The following is a 14,369-nucleotide window of genomic DNA, read 5'->3' as shown; positions in this document are numbered from 1 at the left end:
ATGTGTCTGTGTGTGTCTATGTCTATGTTGTGTCCCTGGGTCCATGTGTGTCTGTGTGTGTGTCCATGTGTGTCTCTATGTGTCTCTATGTGTGTCCATGTGTGTCTCTTCGTGTGTGTCTGTGCTTCTCTGTGTATCCATGTGTGTCTGTGTGTGTCCGTGTGTCCATGTGTGTCCATCCGTGTGTGTCTTTGTCCATGTGTGCCTGTGTGTGTATCTCTGTATGTGTCTGTGTGTGTCTATGTCTATGTTGTGTCCCTGGGTCCATGTGTGTCTGTGTGTGTGTCCATGTGTGTCTGTGTGTGTGTGCATCAGGGCACATGGAAGCTGCGTGTGGGAGTGCAGCTCAGAGATTAGATGGGAGCTGAGTCCCCTGCAGGACAGAGCTGGGAGGGGAGGTAGAAACCCCATGGAAACCATCCGTGGTTCACACAGGAAGGCTTTTCTAGCTGAGACGCTGCCCCACATTTCCTCAGTGTTCTTTTGAGGTAGTGAGTTCCCCATCACTGTTTGTGTTCAAACAGAGGCTGGGAAACCACTGACGGAGGTGGTTAGAGTGGAGATGTCTGCATCAGGCCAACCTTCCCCCGGCTCCCTCTGACTCTGCACAGTGGACTGGAAGCTTGCCGCCGAGTCGCTCTGCACCCAAGCCCCTGGGGGGAGGCAGGGCCGGGTAGCTACAAGGTGCGTTCTGAGTACTGCAGGCCAGGGCTGGGTCCCTGAGGCACCACCGACTACCTGGTGACCTTGGGCAGGTGCGCTGACACCTCTGAAATGTCCATGCCCTCGTTGGTGACACAGGGGGACTGAGGTTGCCTCTCTCAGAGGGTGTGGACGGGGCAGATGGGACCAAACGAGGACCTAGGAGGGAGCTGGCTGGGGTGAGCACGCAGCACAAGGCCGTCGTAGCAGCCACTGCTGCTGCCCGGTGAGCCCATCACACCCAGGGCGCTTCCCCAGGGCAGCGTGTCCACGGCCTCACCCACAGCCCTTTGGGACCTGCGTCTGGTGCTCTCCTGTCGGCTGGGGCTGGGCTCAGGTGGGGCGTCCGGGTAGGGGAGGAGCAGAGCCTCTCTTCTCTTGACGGGGACTTGGGAACTTCTGTAGCTGGAGACCAGACAGCCGTGCCCTACATTGTGGGATTTGCATAGATGACTTCGTGTCCTCCTGGCAATTCTAGCTTGTTTCCAGGTTACCATTTTCTTTCTTCCTTCCATGGATGAGGGGGTGTTAGCTAGATCGTGGAGGAGCCCCTGACTGCCCCTGGATCCCCAGTCCCTCCACTCAGGTCCCCTGTGCCCCGTACAGGCCGCCAAGAGTCCCTTGATCCCCTGCAAAGGCCCCATTTCATCTCAGCCTCATTTACACTCAGGTGTAAAGGACTGCGGACAGTGATGCATTTGCAGCAGGGTGTGGAGAAGGCTGGCTGAGGGCTTCTGGGCTCCCCAAGCCCCCTTAGGTGGATGGGTCTACTTTTGACTGTGTAGGGCTGGACCCTCCTTCTCCCTCCTTGTGCTACCCAGAATTGGCCAGTCACAGACTCAGAAGGACCTTCAAGGTCATCTCGCCTCTCTTCACCCCCAGCAAGCTTCCGAGTCTTTCCAGGTTCTTCGGCGGTTTCAGCTCCTTCACAGCGCCCACTCTGAGCTCTTAAACTGCCGATTTCATCTTCTTCCCGGTGTATCTTCTAGTGTGAGAGGGCCACGGTGCTCTAACTACACTGAGCCCCCCTGAGCAATCACCCCCAGGAAGGTGGGCCTGGAGACCAGTGGAGAGAACTGAGAGGTCCCAGCCTTAGCTGGTCCTGGGGGCTCCTTTGGCTGTCCCCCCTCTCTGTCACTGGACACACAGCTGCTGTGTCTTAACCTCCTGTGGCCAGAGTCCAGACTTCCTTTACATTGCTAACAAGCATAGCCGGCCCTTTGCTAAGAGCTCTGCCAGCATCTTGTCATTCTTGCTCCCCTCGCACAAGGTGGGCGCATGACACCTCAGGAGACGGTGCCCAGGGGAGGTGAAGGGAGCTGCCCCAGGCCATGCGATTGGTGAGCTGGTTAGTGATGGAGCTGGACCTCGGGCGCACATCCACCTGACCACAAAGCTTTCCCTAGGCCAGGTTGCTCGTCCTTCCTGGTGCCTTGCCCTCCCCACCTCCATCAAGGTCATTCTTTCCCCGTCTCTGCAAACCCCAGGAGCCCGTGGAGCCCACTGCTGCCCTGCTCTTTTCACTCCGAGAGGAGGCAGCTCCTTGGCCGTTCTCCTCTATCTTCCTGGTTGGCTTAAAGAGTCCCTGGTGTGCGTACTGAGCTTCGTAAATACCGACATAAGAGTGGAAACAGAACCAAAATAGATCTTCCCCGTGAGGAAAGAGGGATGTCACTGGGCGTTTTGGAAGCCGGCGACATTTATTCTTCTGAGTCCACTTTTCAGGGACAAGACTATCAGTAATGAGCTGTGTGTCTCCAGGAGAGAGTCTCAGATGCTCGGAATGCATATTTCTCAACCTAAGAGGGATGGTGGGACAGTTTTCAAAACCGGGAACCTTGGAAAAACACAACCTTCCTAGAACCAGCTTCTCCCGGCGGCTGGGTATCTATCTCCTTCAGCATCCCCTGCTTCCGGTTGCATTTTTAAGAGACTTCCTCCCAGAGAACACAGCCACTATCTTGATAGTTTCCTCTCTTTTGCAAGATGAGAGTAACAGCAGCTCTTCTCTGAGGATTGCCGTGTGAACGGCATGAGACGATACCTGAGAAACACTTCGCCCGGTGCCTGGCGCGGCTGTCGCTCAGTCCACGTGGCTTCCCACTTTCGTGTTCCACTCCATCCTTTCTCTCTGCGCTCAGTCATCCTCCATCTAGTTTTCATAAATACGCTCTTGTGCAAAACTCCTGTCTTTTCACATGGGTGGGTCAGAACTTTCTCATGAGCATCTTCCGGCCTGACAATGCTGGCTGAGGCAGCTGGGCTCAGGAAGGAGAAGCGACATGTGTGTTTATGCCCTGCCCGGACCCCTGTTCTGAAGGGTCACCGGGCATCAGGCTGCCTGCAGCCTCCCTGCTCTCTCCACCACCCCCATCCTCTATCTTGAGTTAAAAAATGGACATAAGGCAGGATTAAATCTGGTCCCAGTGAGGAATGGGTGATGTTCAGCTCTCAAGCTTGAATGCCCCAGGGAGCTTCCGAAAACTACTGTTGCTGGGTCTGGTCCCTTGAGATGCTGACCGGTGGGTCTGTGGAGGGGCCCGGCTCTCAGTGTTTTGAAATCTCACTCTCCCCAAACCAGGTGGTTCTCACGTGAGGCCCAGACTCAGAATGTCTGCTGAGGGTTTGCAGAATCATCTGTGCCTCTCCAGGGCCTTCTGAGATTCTTTGTTCTGAGTCGACTTTAGTTGGGGGGGTGGGTACTAGACAGCAGGATTCTAGTCCAGCTGCTATTAATGCCCAGCTTTGCCAAGTCTGTTCCTTTGCCCAGGGGAAGATGGAGAGGACACAGGCTTTACTGTAAGATGGGCTCGCTCGTGCTGGGGCCTGTCTCATATCCTTGTCCCCACCTGCAGAGGAAGCATGTGAGGGGTAGACCCGGGTACCTGGCGGACCTGGGGAGGCCAGCCAGCCACTGGGGTAGCTGCTGGTCACATCGTGGTGCTGCCCAGAGAGGGCACAGATGCCATGTAGGAGGGACAGCTGAGCTGGGGGGACATGCTAGGCTGGAGACACTTCATGGGGCAGCTGGTCCTGGATGGCCTGCCCGCTGTCCCACTGCAGAATGGCTGCAGGAGGGCATCAGGGACCAGGCTGAAGCAGCAGGGGCTGTAGTGTCAGACACGCAGAAGCCCTGCTCCCCACTCCCGGGAGAGAACATTCCCACCCACAGTGTTACCCACCCACTGCTTGTCACCACTTCACTCCTCCGGAACGCTCGCGGGCACGTTGCCCAGGCAACCAGAACGCCAGCGTTGCTATCCTTCAGTCTCCTCAAGCACCTGCGAAGGCTGTCGAGTGACATCCCCCGTGCCTCTGAGTTCTGCAGACACCCTGCTCCGGAGCTCTCAGGGAGAGGAGGCGGGCCCCTCGGCACCGTCCATGGCCACGAGCGAGTGCAGAGATCACAGCTGACATTTGTGAGCACTTACAAGGAGCAGAGCCTAAAGTGTTCACCATAGAGTCCCTGTGATGCCCTGGTGTGGGTACCCATGCTCACCTTGTTGTACAGGTAGGGAAACTGAGGCACAGAGAGGTTATTTAGATTGCCCAAGCTCATGCAGCTAGCAGGTTGCAGCCCAAGACTGGAAGTCAGGCAGCCAACCGTGAGCCCCTCGTGTCACCACCACACCAGGCCCCTCTGGGGCACATGTGAGTCAGTCATCACTGAGTCTCTTTGCTCTTGGGGATACAGATGGTTATTCCCACCTCGCCAGGCCCTGGGAGGAGCAACCACACGTGTGCAAGAGGGTTTCTCGGCCTCAGCCCTGTGGACCCTCGGGGCTGGGTGAGTCTGGCGGCGGCGTCCTGTGCACCATAGGATGTTTTGAAGCATCCTTGGCCTCCCCCACTAGATGCCAGCAGCAATGCCCTTCAGCAGCCCGAAACCAGAAATGTCTCCAGACATTGCTGAACGTCCCCTGGAGGCACAGTCACCCCAGATGAGGAGCATCGATGTATATAAACACGCCGTGTAAACCCTCAGGACCACGGAGATGCTATGGCTTATTATCTTCTGCAGAAGCGTGCGAAGCAATTCCCTGGGCCCCACAGGGCCCTGATGCTGTGTAAGGTTGGGAGGGGGCCGTGCAGTAACACCTGCCGAGGTCCAGTGCCCACCCCACATCTCCCTGGGCAGAGCCACCGTCCAGGCTGTGGAGTCACCACCATTATGAGTACAGAGGTTCTGGTTTGGCTCTATTTTCTGTGTCCAGTATGTTCCTGGTCCCACAGGTCTAGGATTGTTGGGACCTAGTTCCTGAGCACAGAGGTTTTAAGTCCCTGAGTTCTGGGCTCTGGGTCCAGGTCCGGTGCTGGCTTGCTGTGACCCCAGCCCAGCCCCTTCAGTGGTGGGTCTCACATTGGCGCCCTTAGGGTGTGAGGGTTTGGGTTGGCAACACCCACCTCAGATGCTCCACGAGAGAAGGGTCAGTCAAGGGGCCGCTCTCCCTTTGCCTCGCCCACTGCTTCTCACACAGCTTGACCGTGGAGCCTGAGCTGCTCGCCCCGCTCGGGTCCCAAGCACCAGTGGGTGGAGGACCTGGCTTCAGGGTGGGCTGCACCAAAGACTGTGGCTCTTCCTTCCAGCCAGGACATCCTGCGATTCCCGGGGAGGCCAGTGGATGCCAGCAGGGCAGTTAGGTGGGTGCATGTTTGGTGTGGGCTGTGATGTGATGACACACTCCTTGGGCTGACCCTCGCCCTGGGGGCCATGTTACAGCCTCTCTGCAAGGTGCTGGCCCTCGGCCGCCCTGGAGTGGGCGGGAGGCATCACCCCTGGTTCACTCAGGCTTGAGCGCCTCCTGGGCTGGGACCCTGGAGTGAGGCTTTCTCTCGTGAGGGAGGGTGCTAAGAGGACCCTGGAAGCCCGTGGCTGAACCCCATGCTCCAGGAAAGAGAGTAGCCAGAGACTTCTTGTCCTTCTGGAGGTTTCTGTCAGGCACTGCTCCTTCTCTGTGGGTCAGATATCACCTGTGCACCTGACATCCACCGGGGCTGTGGAAGATGGAGCCTTCTAGATCACCGAAGTGCCTTCCCTGAGAGGGAGGAGCTGTTAGTCACGTAAGTCACGAGGGGGAGTGCAGAGCGGCTCTGACGGGACACTCGGCGACATCAGGCTGCGAGCACCGTTCAGGAGAGTCCCGGCCCCATGGTTTTTCATTAGGAAAATGGCACCTATGACTGCTTTCCAGAAGAGAGTGTGTGTTCCGTACCAGTGCTGGGGACGGAGACGGCGAGACCGTGGGTCTCTGAGTAGGGAGGGTAGGTCTCTGCTACCTTTCGGGGGACACGCTTGAAAGGAGGCACCTGAGTGTGTGTGGGTGCCAAGGATCCGTGCGTGGAGGGCAGAGACAGACGTCTGCAGCCTTGGGAGATGGTATCGCTCTCTCCTGGGCAGGGGTGCCAGAGAGCTCGGAGTGGCATGGGGTCGGGGGACAATCTGGGGGTGACAGGCCTTTTCTGCACCAGGCACCAAGATCTCCTTTCCCCCCGAAAAGCAAAACCCTCTTGCTGATGGAATGTTCATTTCAGAGGAGGACAAGGGATGAGAGGAAGGCCCCCACCTGGAGCTTTGCTCTGCCCAAAGGTGAGGGGCCGAGCGTGGCCTCCACTGGCCCCTCTGTCACAGTCTCGGGTCTGGGATTCGTTCTCAGCAGGCTCACTGCCAGCTCCATCAGTCCAGGACACAGAGCCTGCCACCCCTTGGTCGCATCTTTGCAAGGAACAGAGTATCACGTCGTGTTCTAGGAGAAGGTGGCTCTGAACGTGCCCGAGAGCCAATCTCCGTGATGACCCCCTCCCAAGCGCCCCTCCAGCGCCCCGGGGAGAGAGTTCCAGGGCCGGACACGCCGCTCCCCACTGTCAACCGGCACCCCGGGAACAGAGCCCCAGGGCCAGACACACCACTCCCCACTGCCGGCCAGCGCCCCGGGGAGAGAACCCCACGGCTGGACACGCTGCTCCCCACTGCCAGCTGGCACCCCGGGAAGAGAGCCCCAGGGCCAGACACGCCGCTCCCCACTGCTGCCCAGCCCCCTGGGGAGAGAGCCCCAGGGCTGGACACGCTGCTCCCCACTGCCAGCCAGTGCCCCAGAAGCACTCGGAGCTCAGGTTTCAAGGAAAGAGAAAGTGGTGCCTGTCATCTACCCTCTGCTCCGTGTGGGACCATTATTTCCTTAGATCCGTCCCCTTCCATTTCCTCCGGCCTGTTCTGGCTGTCAAACAGGTGAGTTAAGAAGAGTTAAGAAAGAGTGGGTGCCCCCCACCCCACAAGAGTGTGCCCTGTACTTAGTGATCTGCGTGCCAAGGTTAGCGTGTGGGAAGGGACACCTGGCGAACAGGACCTCAGCCAGGTGGCCACGGTCAACATCAACAGTGGCAAGTCGTGTTGATAGCAGGGACCCATGAAATGATGGGATGAGAAAAACCCGTTACCCCGTCTCACCACGAGAAAAGCAGCAGACGGATCCCAATAGAGGGACAGTCAACAAAATCGTGGACCAGCGCTCCTCAACTGTCAAGGTCCTGCAAAACAAGGACAGTCGGAGCAGCTGTCACAGCCCAGAGGAGCCTAACAAGACATGACGACTGGATGTCATGTGGTGTCCTGGGTGGGCTCCTGGAAGAGGAGAGGGTATTAGGGAAAAAGTAGTAAAATCCGAATAAAGCACAGAATTTCATTAATGGTAGCAGACCTGTGTTTTCCCTTAGCTGCGACAAATACACCAAGTGGCGTAGGGTGTTAACTGCAGGGGGACCCGTGACAAGAGGACACAGGAACTCTCTGTGCTCTTTGCAGTTTTCTGGAAATCCAGAACTGTCCTGAGATGACAAGGTTATTTGAGCAAACAAACCAATGGAAGATGAGTGGGATGGGGAAGTGTCTGGCCGTTTAGTCATGCCAAGGAGGGGCAGGGGGACTCCGCAGGATCCCTGGGCCCCAGGTGAGGGGACGTCCATGTCTGCAGGTGCAGAGTGTCCACAAAGGATCACGGACTCCCATGAGCAAACCAAGCGTGAGAAGCTCTCCGTGTCTCTTCTGCTTGCATCCGTGGTGTCATTTCCATCTGTCCCCTGTCGATTATTGATCACAGACACACACATGTTCGACGGCAAGAAGACCTCAGAGCTCACCTGCTCCAACTGTCTCATGTGAAGGATGGAAAAGCTGGGGCTTGCAGAGTGGAAGCAACAGGCCCACGCTCAGGCCGACTTTTCCATCAAACAGAATTGTTCTCCTGGTGGCTTGTTCCCCGAGCCAGCTGATGGCAAGCCCAAGAGCCAGCTGATGGCAAGCCCAAGAGCAGGCCCTCGGGGGGCTGGGGGTCTTCCTCAGCCATCTAGTGCTGGGGTTGCACGTGGGGTGCCCGTCACTGCCCCTTGGACATCTCTGAGGTCCCGTCCCGTCCAGGCAATTCCGAATGGCCTCTGGGCCGTGCAGTCCCCAGGCTCCTGCTTGAGCTCCCTGCCTGGCCAGCCCAGGGCCTCATCGCCCCGGTGCTCCGGCAGCTGCTTGCAGGAAGCAGCCCTGCAAACCTCGCCCTTCAGGGAAAAGTGCAACCTTAAGTGGAAGCGATGTCTTTGTCTCCTTAAATTGACAGAGATTTTCTTCTGTGAAGGAAATATACAGAAGGTAGCGAGTTGAATCTCAATTCACTGAATCTTATTAAACTGTTCTTGGGAAAAAAAAAAAGATTTCAATAAAAATTTAAAAGGAAGAGAAGCAAGAATGCTACAAACTAGGAAATAAAGTGAGATGGAGCGGTAGTTCTCAGTTTGGAAGCAATCCTGTGGGGAGGCGGGCGAGTCTGTTCTTCATTTGAAAGTCTGGGCCAGGATGCTGCCGAGTGGGAACCAGCCCCGCCCGGCCTGCTCAGGGTGTGGACATGGGCCCTCGGGCGCTCCAGCAAGGGGCGAGCCCCAGTGAGGATCATGTGGACGGATCCAGACGTCTCCACAGCGTCATCATTGCAATGTGCCCGCAGCTCAGAGGCCCCTGTGGCCTTGGCATCCTTTCCTCCCTTCCACCTGCAGGGCCAGGGCCCAGGTTAGGACTCTGTGCAAAGCACCCCAAATTGGTCTCTCCACTACCCTCCACACATCCACTTCTTGAGATAGAACCTACCAACCCTAACATTCACCTTCAGTTCAGCAGTTTGAATGTATTCACAAGGATGTCCAGCCGTCATCAGTACTCATTCCAGAACACTTTCATCACCCCCTGAAAGAAACCCTATCACCATGAGCAGTCACTCCCTGTTCCCCCCAGGCCCAGATCCTGGCACATACTGATCTATATTCTGTCTCTACGGATCTCTCTGCTGCCTCTGGGCATTTCATGTAAATGGGTCATACGACAGGAAGCCTTATGTGTGTGGCTCCTTTGACTTCACACCACGTTTTCAAGGTTCACACACATTTTAGCACCTGTCAGTTCTTCTCTTCTTTTCATGGCTTTGGGGGTGGACCACATTTTCTTTATCCGTCCATCAGTACTGGACGCTGGGTTGTTTCCACTTTCTGCTATTATGACTGATGCTGCTGTGAACACTCATGTACCCAGTTTTGTGTGGACATATATTTGTACCCAAGAGTGGAATTTCTGGGTTGGCGGTAACTCTAAATCTTTGAGAAACTATCAGGCTTTTCCACAGGGGCTGCACCATTTCGCGTTCCCACCAACAATGTCTGAGCGTTGTCGTCTGCCCACATCCTCACCAACACTCGGAATTGTCTTTTTGCTTGTAGCCGTCCTCGTGGGTGTGACGTGGGGGCATGTTCTTAAGGGGTCTGTGGATGCCCCAGAGTTTGCGGGGAGGTGACACCGCCTCTGCCTGCACCGTGGCCTGGCCTCCTTGGTGTGTCACACGCCAGCTCTGATGGTTAGTGGTGTTGTCGGCAGCCAAGGGGCCTCCCTCCTGTGGGTGTGTGGGGTCCTCTGCCATCTTAGGACATGGCTGATGGCACCACGATGCCTTCCTGGGGTGAGAGCACCTGGGAGTGGTCCTCCGAGAACCTCTTAATCAAGAAATGAGGGTGGAATTGGGGGCCTCCCGGGCCTGTGCTGAGCGGGGTCGGATGGAAGAGCGTTCCTGGGGTCCTGTGTGGTTTCAGGGTCAGCTGGAGGGATGAGGACAGAGGCCAGCTGTTGTCCCTCATGTGGTCCTTCCAGATGTGGCTGAATCCCCTTGTGCCAAGATGCAGCCTCACCGAGGAAGTCCCCACCTGAGGCTCAGGATGGGGAAGGTCCAGATCGCACATTTGGCCGACGGGCCTGGTGACAGAGCAGAGGGTGTGGGGCCTTTGACCTCTGTAAAGAGATCAATGGTGGGTTCCCTGCAGGCCGTGGAATTGGCCCCTGACCTCCCTGTGGGAGGGGCTCTCTCAGCCCACCCTCCACCCCTGGCCGGGCCTTTCCTGCCTGCTGCGGCTGAGGTGGAGCCTCTGTCCTGACTTGGCCACCTGCCCTCCTTATTTTCCCTCTCCGAACAAATCCATCACTTTAGAAAGGAAGAACCTGGACTTGATGAGGAGACGCAAACCCAGCTCTCGCTGCCGTTGCCATCAGTGGGGTTTCTGCGTAACAGCTGAGTGGCGTGGAAATGAGGGGGTTTCTATGGTAACCAATTACAGCTCATGATTGGTGACAAATGACAGAAATATCCTGTGTGTGAAGTTATGCTGGGGCAGGCAGGACAGGCTCAGGTGCTGCGGTTTTAATTTCCTGGGGCGATGTTTCTCCAAGTTCTGACAGCAGGCGGGTTTGCACGCGGCTGTTCTTTATTCAGCCTGCCTGGGGGGGGCCTGCTAGTACCCTGCGGGCCTGGGGGGATCTGAAGGTGTCTGGTGAGGCCTGGTGGTACCTGGTGTGGCCTAGTGAGGACTGGTGAGGCCAGATGGGGCCTGCTGAATCCTGGTGTTGCCCAGTGGTGGCCACTGGTCCCCTCTGGGCTTGGGCTCCACGGCCACTTGAGCAGCGTCTCATTTCTCCGAGGCAGCGCTCTTTCCGGTGTGCAGAGCGGTGGGAGAAGCAGAGGCCTAAAGCATCCACCCTCGGTCTCTGCGGCCTCAGAGTTGCTGCCCTTAGCTGTGCAGGGCAATTTCACCCTGACCTAAATTTCTGTGTGCAGTGACGGGGCGGCCCCAGTCCCTGCCCCGAGCCTGCCTGGCTGTGCGGGGAAATTGCACCGCGACAGAAGCCTGCGGGGGCATTAGCATAATGAGCAATTCCTAATTTTTGCAGTAAAGCACTTTCATTCTGATTAAAACGCTGGGGCCTTGTTATTTGGGGATTAGTCCTTTTTGGTAATTAGCGCTCGTTAATGCAAGTTTCTTCCTTTCCACATCCTGGTGGCCGGCGGGAGCGCACAGACCTCAGTGTCAGCACAAGAGGGTCAGCCCCACAGGGCCTCAGTGCAGACTGCGGAGGGGAGCACACACACGGACACACCCACGCCAACACTCACACACACGCCGACACACTCACCTCACAGTCACACACTGACACACACTCAAGCACCAACACACTCACTCACACGCTGATGCACTCACACCCACTGTACACTCAGTCTGTCACACTGACACACGCTCATGCACTGACACACTCACACATGTACTGATGCACATGGACATACCCACACAGACTCACACTGACACACAGACACACACACCAATGTGCATTTCTGAGACACACCCCATGTGCACACTCACACAGTGACGCACACACACTCACTGATTTAGTCCCTTTTCCAGTCACATGACGCCTTATACGGAAAACCTGCCAAACTTCGTCTCGCGGGCCTGCGGGGAGGAGGAGCTCTTCTGCTGTGGCTCTGTGCACCGAACCCCTCGCCCACCCCACCCACAGCAGTCACCGAGGTTCTGGGCTTGTGTCAATTTTCAGACATGATGTTGGTGACAAGCACTGACTTTGAATGCACCTGTAACCAGGCCTCAATCCTCTGAGCTGGTGGGAGGGGAGCGTGGGCTGGCTGCTAGCCTTCCGCAGGTCCGCCCCCCACACCCTGCATTCTCAGGTCGCTCCGAGATCCCAGGGGGCTGCACCCTCCCCTGCAACCCGGCCCTCACCCTCACCAGGCTCTGCAGGGTCTGCCCTGTCTCCAGCCTTCCAGGGGCTGCAGAGGTACATGAGTGGGGTTCCAAGGGCGCCTGCACTGAAGATGAATGGGGTGCGGGACCTCAGTGGGACAGGGGTGGGACGTCAGCGGGACAGGGATGGGACATCAGCAGAACAGCCCTGGGCAGAGTGGGAGCATCCAGAGAGTTTCAGCTTATCCACAGCAGGTCTCAGGTTCCTGAGCGAATCCAGAGGAGGGCGAAAATAAGAAGCTTGCCCCGTGTACAGTGTTTGAAAACAAGCCTGCTTCAAAATATGCATATTCGACTGAGATGCCGGGGGAGGGGAGAGGGGAGCGCAGAGCGCAGAGCACATGCCTGGCAGGGGCTCTGGAGAAGCCTGGCCTGGGCGCCTATGGGATGTCTGGCACGGTGACCCTCTGCCCCTCCAAACATCAGGAGAGGTGGCGCCCTGCTCAGAGTCACCCGCCTGGGGCCGGGGAACTTCTGTGACCTAGAGGACAGCGCCGGCTTCTGGCCTGAGGTGTAGACTGCGTTCGGGCTCTGCTGTTCCCTCACCTTGTGTCCTCTTGGTGCCTCGGTTTTATTCTGGGTGTAAGCAAAGCAGAGAACGGAAGCCCTTTGAGGCCATCCTGTCATCAGTGGGGGGTTTTGAGGCTCGGTGTCCCTCCCGTGCAGTGGACTGTGTGTTAGTGACCAGCCGTGGGGGCTGCAAGCTCCTGGGAGGAGCCTGAGCTGCAGGCCGGGCACTGGCTCTTGAGAACACACAGTCAGGACTGTTCTTTCAAGATGCTGGTTAATAGATCGCACTTAAGGAGCCTTTGAAATGAACTAATGAAGGGTTCAGTTCCCCTCTGAAGTCAGAGTTCGAGCTCCGTACAACAAGAGAGTTTCTTTGTCTCGGCGGGGGGTGGACAGACGCCCAGGCAGAGCCTGCCCTGCGCCCCACGCTGACTGATGCTGTCTCTCTCTTCCACGCAGTTCCATGTGCATCCGCTGGCCGGGCTGCTCCCTCGGAAGCCATGCTTGGATACTGATAGCCATGTTTCAGCTCGCCATGGATCTGCCCACATGTGAGTCCCTGGGGCCCGGCCCCGAGTTCCGGCTCCTGCCGCGGCCGCCGCACCGGCCCCCCCGCCTGTGGAGTTTTAAAAGCGGACAGCCAGCCCGGGTCCCTGCGCCGGCGTGGAGCCCCCGGCCGCCCCGCGTGGAGCGCGGTCACGGGCAGCTGCAGAGCCCCCGCGCCAAGCGGGCGCACAGACCCAGGGAACAGGTGGCCACCCTGGTGCCCAAAGGGGGGCTCGCCAAGCCCCCAGCTGCTGCAAAATCCAGCCCTGCCCTCAGCTCCTCCTCCTCGTCGGCAGCGTCCCCGGCAGGCAGCGGGGCCACCACGGACCAGCAGGCCCTCCTGCGGAGGGGGAAGAGGCACCTGCAGGGGCCCGGGGTCAACAGCTTCGACTTCCGAGGCAGCAGGCCCACCACAGAGACGGAGTTCATTGCCTGGGGGCCCACGGGGGAGGAGGAGGCCCTAGAATCCAACACATTTCCGGGGTTTTACGGCCCCACCACCGTCTCCACCTTCCAAACACGGAAGACAACTGTGGCCACCACGACCACCACCACCACGGCCACCACGGCCACTTCCATGACACTGCAGACTAAGGGGGTCACCGAGCCCCTGGACCCCAGGAATAGGATCCCAGTTGGGTTTAGCACAACGGAGCCTTCCACCAGTCCCAGCAAAGACAAGCCCCCGCGGATTCTGGGGGAGACCTCAGGTACGGCCCTCTCTCTTTCGGTTGGGTTCACTTGTGGAGGGGAGGGATGCTGAGCTGTACCTGCATGATGCTACCTGGTGGGAATCTGCCTTTACCATCGGCAGAAACTAAGACAACGACGAAGGGTGAGAGCTGGGTGTGGGACCTGGGGAAGCATGGGGCGTTGTGTGTCTGTGAACTTGCACATGGGTGCGTACTGGCAAATACAGGTTGTGCTCTAGGAGGAGGAAGCCAGGCTGCTCTGGCTGCTGGAAGAAAAAGGGAGAGCCTCTGTCCTTAGTCGGGGGCTGGAAGTGGATGTAGTGCCCGCCATGCCCGTGTTGGGGGCATCTGAGCCCCACCAGACACACTGCCGCATCTTCCCAAATGGGGGAGCTTTGTCATCTGGGCCAGCCTTGGGAATAAGATGTGGGCACATCTGCTGAGGGAGTTAGGGGCCATGTGGGGTCTTCAAAACCTTCAAGGGTGTGGCCCTAAGGAGGAGCAACTGCCAGATTGGTCCAGAACTAGGAATCAACTTGAGCAGCAGGAGAGAGTGAGGTCAGGGATGCGGAGGGACTTCCTGTGCTGTTAGCTGAGGCTTCGCGGACTGACTCGGGCTGGGCAGTGAGTGTCTTTCCCCAGAGGCCCGTTGGGAGGTGTTTGGAGGACGCAGATCAGAGGGAGTGGCTGTGGCTCTTCTGCTTCCGTTATTCCAGGTGCATGTGGATGACTTCTTGGCTCTGACATATCTACTGCCATGTAGATACTCATTTTCCTTTCTCCTCCTTTACCTTCTCCTCCAAGTGCTTC

General features: G+C 57.6%; 1 protein-coding gene across 1 annotated transcript in view; it reads left to right on the top strand.

Annotated features, from left to right (window-relative positions):
- The window catches only part of AJAP1 (adherens junctions associated protein 1), a 128,595-nt gene that overhangs the window by 48,510 nt on the left and 65,716 nt on the right, over nucleotides 1-14,369 (top strand). Inside the window, exon 2 of the mRNA XM_070604109.1 lies at nucleotides 12,781-13,577. Within this exon, the coding sequence (XP_070460210.1) occupies nucleotides 12,781-13,577 (797 nt within the window). The remainder of the gene's footprint in view (nucleotides 1-12,780; nucleotides 13,578-14,369) is intronic.

The sequence above is a fragment of the Equus przewalskii genome, chromosome 2, assembly GCF_037783145.1.
Source record: "Equus przewalskii isolate Varuska chromosome 2, EquPr2, whole genome shotgun sequence".
Taxonomy (NCBI): Eukaryota; Metazoa; Chordata; class Mammalia; order Perissodactyla; family Equidae; genus Equus; species Equus przewalskii.
This window is presented reverse-complemented; position numbering and strand designations above follow the sequence as displayed.